At 38.5% G+C, this 8148-nt stretch overlaps 1 protein-coding gene across 1 annotated transcript; it reads right to left on the bottom strand.

Annotated features, from left to right (window-relative positions):
* Positions 1–2124: 2124 nt before the first annotated feature.
* Positions 2125–6931, bottom strand: LOC139715172 (growth hormone-inducible transmembrane protein-like). Its single transcript, XM_071626771.1, has 4 exons — positions 6724–6931; positions 5315–5426; positions 2862–3003; positions 2125–2148 (listed from the first exon to the last, which is right to left on the bottom strand). Exons 1-4 carry the CDS (start codon positions 6929–6931, stop codon positions 2125–2127), a joined length of 486 nt encoding a protein of 161 aa, XP_071482872.1.
* Between the last annotated feature and the right edge of the window lie 1217 nt (positions 6932–8148).

Genomic DNA, 8148 nt, shown 5'->3' with positions numbered 1-8148 from the left:
GCCATTTCACTGGACCTAGCGCAGCTGAAGGCCGAACAACACTCAGTGAATGCAAAACTGAAAGCATTGGAAAACGACATCTCAAAGGTACAGCATGACATTGAAGAACAGGAACAGTATTCCCGACGAGAATGTCTCAGATTCTACGGGATTCCAGAAACCAAGGACGAAAACACTGACGCCGTCATCATTGATGTCGTCAAGAAACACCTTGGCATCACCCTCCAGTCTTCATGCATTGCCAGGAGCCATCGTATTACACCCAGGTCCAGACAGGAAACAGAGCGACAACAGACGCCCAAACCCATCATCGTCAAATTTGCAGTCTACAACACTCGTCAAATTGTCTACGACGCGAAGTCCCGCTTCAAAGGCAGCCCGATTTTCGTTCACGAGGACCTGACGCTGCAGCGACGGTCACTCGTCAACGCCGCAGCGAAAAAGTCGTCCGTGAAGCGAGTATGGACCAAAGACGGAAAAATCACCGCGCTAGTCAAAATCTACGGGAAAGACGACAAGCGAGTCCCGATCAGGAACATGTCCGACATCGAGAGGCTGCAGTAAAGAAAGGTTAGCTGTAATACCAACTAGTGAACTAAGACAAATATGAATATTAAGTACCCATGTATTGTTTGTGATAAAAAAGTTCAATGCAACCAAAATGCACTCCTGTGTTCTGTATGTCGACGTTGGTGTCATTTGAAATGCACTCCTTACAGTGAAGACATTTTTGTCTCAGACGATGACTGGATCTGCCGATGTTGTTGCCTATCTGAATTACCATTTCATGTAAACAGTGATTGCATTTACGATATATCTGATGAAGGTTTGTACACTGATAATGAAAATGCATCCCACAGTGATGAACATCGAGGTTTGGAACCCTGGAAAGCGAAAAGAAATGTATTAGCGTCCTTGGAAGAACATATAGATAACCTTCGCAGTGCGGATGGAATCAAAATCGCACATTTAAACTGTGCATCGCTGACAAAGAACATTGATGAATTACGTGTACTCACTACTCAAACAAATATCCACGTGTTAACACTGAGTGAAACACATCTTAATGAATCAATTTATGATAACGAATTACTGTGTAACGGTTATAATAATATATCATCATGGTATAAACAGTGTCTTGTATGGCACATTTCCAATCAAACTGATCAATGTGCTATACATGGTCTCAATAAGAATACCAGAACTTTTAAAATTCTTTTTAGAATATTGACACTGAGGGTGATGGGCGGAGTTCTTTTGCCAAGGTATTCCATGCTGATGGTCCACAGAATGAGAAATTACGCTCACCAGCCTTTGATAGTTTTTACACGCAGTATCTAAAGCTGCATAGGGCAGAGCTCAAAAAGTTTAACTGTGGGTGAGTGGGGGTGGTTTTATGACATGTGCATCACATTATTGACGATACATTCTGGTATTTGCTCTCCCCGTCTTCCTCCCCCATCATTTTTCTTTCTCCTGCCTACTTTGCACTAAACCCTGTCTTATTTAACTTACCACAAACTCAGCTCTCCATGCTACAGAGGCTTCAAAATGCGGCAGCACGCATCATCACACTATCCAAGAAGCACACTCACATCACCCCTATTTTGAGATCACTTCATTGGTTACCAGTCAAAGATCGCATTATTTTAAGATTTTACTTTTGACTTTTCATTGCATTCAGGGCGCTGCTCCTCAGTATAACATTGACTTACTCCATAATTACATCCCTGCTAGATCTTTACGCTCATCCAACTCCGGTTCTCTGATAATTCCAAGATTCACTACAATATGGGGCACACGTGCCTTTGGCCATGCTGCTCCCACCTTATGGAATAACTTACCTTCAGCCATTAAAAATTGTTCTTCATCAGACTCCTTTAAAAGCAGTCTAAAAACTCACTTGTTTAAAGCCTCAATTTGACTACTCATTACATGTACTTGATATTTGTATGTCTTTTACCTCGTCACTTTCTCTTCCTTCCGCGCCTCGAGCACTCTGCAGAGTGGATTTGGCGCTATATAAATCATATCAATTATTATTATTATTATTATTATTAAACAGAAAACTACGCTGCATACGAGAAAAGAGGGTGAAATAGAACCATGCTCGTAAACATTTATTCAACCCGAGGCCCACTTTGGTTCCTACATTTTTTTTAGACACATTAGATCACATATTATTTATTTCATCTTATCTATTGCCGAAATCCCAGCCCACTAGTTGAAAAGTGGGGGATAGAATAGAATACGGTTTCATTAGCCTTTTGTGTGCTTTGAGCGCCAATTGGCAAAGAACACCCCATAGTATTGTACATAATTTCGGGCGAACCAAGATTCGTGAAATTAAAAATGCACACAAAAGTTCTTCCCTACACTACATGCATTGAATGCCAGTGGCAATGGGCAAAAATCTCATGCTGTGAAAAAGGTCTTCGTCTCCAATTTGTGAACATTTCATGCCATGAATATTTCTGGTTTTACAGTACTGTCTAAAATCCCTGGCATTGAAAGTGTTTATAGTGATGGTAGTGTTTTCAGGGACTATCAATATATGTATATATATATTTTTCCCTTTAACCTTCTCTTTACTGTTTTTGTATGTAAATTGACCTATCTACATTTTTTTCCCATTCTTTTTGCTTTTGTGTACATTGATTAATCAACATGTGCACATTTTATCTTTTCTCTTTTCATTTGCATAAATATTGATCTCATAAATGCACTGACGATAAAATGCTAACAAATTCAACAGTACATAAGCAAAACAAGTCAATCAAACACAGTCAATAGCTGAATGGAATTTGTGTGAAATCAGCAGCTGATATGAATGTATTGATTGACAAAGACAATAATCTCACCACCCATGATGTTGGCGTGAGCCTGATGAGCAGGGCTGGATTCCTCGCCATGGCAACCGCTGATGCTGCAGTGGCTGCCACACCCAAACCGAAGTAGGTATACGTTGATCGCACTCTGTCCCTTACATACTGGGGCCAGATTCTACAAGAAACAAACAAACAAACAAACATATAAAACGAAAAAACAAATTCATATTCTGAAGTACTAAAATCTACAGTTTTGTTTGGGTGGAAAATAGAAAATACTTTTAAAATGAATTTTCAAAACTAATTGAAGTATCAATGTATGTTACATCTAAAAAAAAACCTGCATGTCCAAAACTTATCTAGGTTAAATACTCACTATATTATTTTGACAAGGCTTTTCTTTTCATTTAATATATTCTTTATTAACCTCATAAAAAGGTACAATAATTACTCTTTCTGTCTTTTGCAAAAACGATTCAAAAGCACATTTTCATACCTTTATCTGGCTCTCTAATGAATAACACACAGTAGATACCAATAAACATAGAAGAATTGTTTATCAATAGCAGCAGAGTGCAATACTGGAAGTGAGTTAGAAGAGAATATAAAATGGGTTCAAGAATGTAGCCAATTGGAAGCGCTGAAATGAGTCACGTGTGCGTGCATTAATTTCTCACTAACATGTACGGCCTGACATCAATGTTTACACTAGCAGTGTGCACTCAATCCGTTGTTACAAGTGCGTTGCGCGCTACTATACACGCTGTCAATCCTGTAAACAACTTCTAGTTCGGGCTGCCGGCCGGCCTTTCTTGTGCATAGCATGTGGCGTACGTATACTAGTACTCTTGTACATACAGTACTTATATGTGCGGGATGTCCGAGTGTGACGCGACGTGCGTAAATGTTTGGGACGAACATCTTTGGACATCTTGATCCACAAAGGTACGTGAAAAATGCTGTTAGTTTTTGACCCATTTTATTTTAAAAATGATGCACAGGATTATTTCGCGGCATTAGTGGAGATGCAGCTCACTCTCGGGTATTTACAATGTAGTGCAACATGCACTCTGCTTCGCCTCGTCCATGTTTCACAATTGTAAATACCCTCGAGTACGCTACATCTCCACTAACGCACTCTATCCTGTGCATCATTTGTATAATATTGCTTTGGATTTGAATAGCATCCCTACTGTTCCCAAATGATAACAATTTAAATGTTGACATGGACAAAGCTCTTTGTTATAGTCATAATTGCCAAGCAGATTACCCCATCTACTTTTTTTTTTCTTTTCAGGAATACATTGTAATCCTTGAATCATGCATGCACAGAATGCTTGACATAATTATGAACCTCGATATTAAAAAGAAACCTGTACCTGCTACATTTTGTAAACATTTTACATCCAAACGATTTTTTATTACTGAATAAATGTATGAATTGACTTGAATTGAATTGAATTGAATTGAAACCATTCGAACTAAACCCCACGTATAAAATGTTCTGAAGAAGCTGACCAGCATGCACTTGTATTCTCAGTATCTGCTTTTCTAGGTGATGTCATATTTTGTTGTAAAAACTAAATATGGTCTATTAAAATCTAATAAAAACACAAATATGACATCTCTAGCAGGCACACATTTCCATGAACTGATGTAACCTAACAAACAATGGGAGCTCAAAGTAATTTGGTAATTCCAAGAATCCGAGCGTATGCTGTAATTAGGATGACCAAAAAAAAAAAAAAAAAAAATTATTCTGTTCCTACATGTATGGGGGAAGCATGCTTGCAGTTTAGGCAATTTTCCAAGGGTTCAATAAACACTGCAAGATCTGTAGTGTGCATAAAACAGTCTGGGCAGAAACTTATTTGTATTCTCCACTGATGAACTAATTATCAGCAAACATACACGTAGTCATATTATGCTACTTTATGAGTCTTTTTTTGTTCAGTTCAAGATATTCATATTATAATATACCTACACTGCACATTAATCTATGGGTCTACTTTATTTAACCCGTTCCATACGGGAACCTGGTGGCCTGTATATTAAATCTATGGGCATTTCAGAATTCAGTAAGGAACGGGTTAAGACAAGATATACTCTGACTACTGTAAAAGCTTCAGTTCAATAGGACTGTTAACAGAGTTGTAGATAGCTGCTGTAAATAAAGTACTGTGTCTTTATACCGGTATTTCAATTGGTTTCTATGCAATGCTGAATCAAAATTGCCTTGTGACATTCTATGCAGACACTTTGTCTGAAAGGTCAAATAAATAAAGATACATAGTACTATAGTACACACACTCACACAAGAACACATACAGTATGAATGAAATTGACCTTCAATGTAATACAGTATCTGTACATATAAAAAGATGAACATGGTGAAGCTCAATCTACTTGAAAAGTGCATTTTTGTGAGCATAATGAAATCAATGTGGTACATAAAACCTGGGGGAGAAATGGCTGTTGGTTCTTACGCTGCTCTTTCGATCGCCCCAACTTCTCGTGATAAGCCAAGCCCGTAGTAACACAACGCACCAATGCCTGCAGCTGATGCACCAATCAGGAGGCCTCGACCCATCATATCAGCTGAAAACACAAAACAAAACATCCATCCACTTTAGAAATAAAACCATATTCCGAGTAAAGATTAATCATATGATCAATAGTGATGACTCCCTTAATGTGAATTATTATAAAAAAAAAAAAAGCAGCTGACTAAATTTCACCCTGCATTGTAGTTGTTGTTTTTCATGTTCCCTCCTAATCTTCACATACTTTCATCATCGGTACAGCGCATCACATACAATATTGTACTTTCAACAGCAAAACTTTGAAATTTAGAAATTAAGCCCCTCTGGGTTTCTAAAAATAAATATATCATGGAGCTCTCACTTATCATCTTGCCGCTTTGTGAAAAGCAATCCATCTATCATTGGGACACACACCAAAGGTCTTGAAAGCACATTACAGGGGAATGCACCCCAACAGAACATCTAATGTTACCCTCACAGCATGACTTCAATCACACAAAAGACAAAATCCACATCTGGTGAATACATTCTGTTCACTGGGCAAAGAATTTTTTTGTTACCTTTTGCCCATCAAAGTTTCAAAGAATATAAACTGAATATAAGGGTTGAAGGCAAATAAATACCACCAACTGCACTCAATTCACAAAGACATTGTCGTGAATATGTTCATTTACAATGTCCCACTTTCCCCCAAAACTGTTACTATAGTATCTTACTATGGTTTAAAAAATTGAATATTTACAAGGAGGATAAACAGATAAATGTGTTGGATTGGTTAACATACTTTCCAGGACTGTTATTTGCATCGCAAAGAGTTTGCAGATACAAATCATTGTATTGGGCATTGGCACTGAATTGGGATTGATTCAAAAGCAATATCATAGAACCAGCATGTGCTGTGGTTCCTTTTGCACCAACTCTCTGTGCAAAGACACTCTTAAATACACACTTTCGTGAAACCATGGCAATATTATCAAATGTATGTCAACGTGTATACAACAGAATCAGGCGTCTGCCAACGAATCCCACGTCATTCACTCCCGTTCTCAGATAATAAGGATTCTCCTGTATTCACATCCCACACGTCACTTCGAGTATTGAGTGTCATCTTGCTCTCACTGTTTGAGCTATTTTTACACATTTTGATCGACAGGTCGGAGAGGGATATATGAATATCCATGAAGGATTCACATTCCAAACTACCAGTATTATCATTGTCTAGGTACTCAAGGCAACAAAAAAACAACAACAAAACAACAACAAAACAACAACTGAGAGAGGGAGAAATGTGATTTAGGCATACAGTGTATGTATGCTGATGGTATGAATTAATAAATGAAAGGTGGACTGACCTGTGCCAGCGGCCGGAGCCTCAGCAGCCTCCCTCAGCGACTTGACCTTGGCAGCCCTCCTGGCCCCGAGACGGGTCTGACTGGCGTACGGCTGGGACCGCAGGGACATGACCAGCCTTGGGGTGGTGTTGGGGTGGGCATTCTTTAGGGTCTGTGAGGCCGAGGTGCACAGGACTGTGGGGATCCTCGCTAGGCGGGCAGCAAACATGGTGGCGGGTGTGTGTCTCTCTTTTCTCTTGAATTTTCAGCGGTGGAAACTTGTTATACTTCAGACTCAGTCAGGGCTTTGTTTTTCCTTGGTTTCTGTGTCGTAAAAAGGAAGGAGGGATTTCTTCAGTCACTGTGTACATTGTACCTTGCTTCATTTCAATTCACTGAATTTTACTTCCATTAAACTTTCATCTTCTTCATCTATTACTGTACTTGCTTGAGTATATGAAATGAATCACTGCCTTTAAATAGTGGAAGCATTCTTTCATTCTATAAGAGAGCATCATTTGTTTGGATGATTTGATAAAAAAAATAATGGTAATTAGTTGTAGGTGTCAACTTTCTGCACATTACCATTACACCAGCTGGTTTAGGGTGTGTGTGTGTGTGTGTGTGTGTGTGTGTGTGTGTGTGTGTGTGTGTGTGTGTGTGTATGTATGCATGTATGGAGGAGGTATCTTTCATTTGTTTGTTCATTTTAGTTTTAATTCTAACCTTTATGGAACCACCTTTCTTACATTACCTACATGTACAGAACTGTATCAGACATAAATGCCATTTATACCATTAGACAAAAATGGCTGAGTTGCATTGCTAGATTAACCCGCTGAGGACGGACATATTTTGCTGTAACACACATTTCCCATAAACACCTAGACACCAAGTATACTCGGGACTTGTCCTCAACGGGTTAATGAGTCCATTTTCATTACAAAACCCATCCATTTTGGATGTACCACAAGTGTATGAGTTCAACCTTTACATGGTTATATTTGATATGAAAAAAACAATCAAAACAGAATAACCAAATTATACGAAAAAACACACAAAACTAAAATCATCTAAACATCCACACCCAAGCTTAAAGAGACTGTGAGGTACGATACTACTGAAAACACTCAAATGTCCTCAAATTATCTCCTACACTACTTTCCTCTTTCTTTTTTTTTTATTACATTTGTTTCCCACTCTGACCTAGTTCAGAGGCGGCTTCAGCTATTTTTATTCTTCATTTTAAGGACAAGCATTCCGCTGACACCAAATATTGTCAATTTTGCAAACTACTGAAGACAGCAGCATATCCTGTTTACAGTTGGCTCTATGATGAAGTGTTATTGACAATTTTGATATTTCTGTATCGCAATGGGATACAGTGCCCTGCTAAAAAAAGATAGGGAAAAAATGAAAATATAGGTCATGCTGTATTCACTTATC

Source organism: Diadema antillarum, unplaced genomic scaffold (assembly GCF_040938485.1).
Source record: "Diadema antillarum isolate AM-2024a unplaced genomic scaffold, OU_Dant_1.0 seq00003001_RagTag, whole genome shotgun sequence".
In the NCBI taxonomy this organism is placed as follows: domain Eukaryota; kingdom Metazoa; phylum Echinodermata; class Echinoidea; order Diadematoida; family Diadematidae; genus Diadema; species Diadema antillarum.
This window is presented reverse-complemented; position numbering and strand designations above follow the sequence as displayed.

Coding starts and splice junctions, on each gene's coding strand:
- LOC139715172 (XM_071626771.1), bottom strand. CDS start 6,931: ATGTTTGCTGCCCGCCTAGCGAGGATCCCCACAGTCCTGTGCACCTCG. Junction 5,427..6,723: donor GGCTCCGGCCGCTGGCACAG/GTCAGTCCACCT, acceptor TTGTGTTTTCAG/CTGATATGATGGGTCGAGGC. Junction 3,004..5,314: donor GGGGCGATCGAAAGAGCAGC/GTAAGAACCAAC, acceptor TGTTTCTTGTAG/AATCTGGCCCCAGTATGTAA.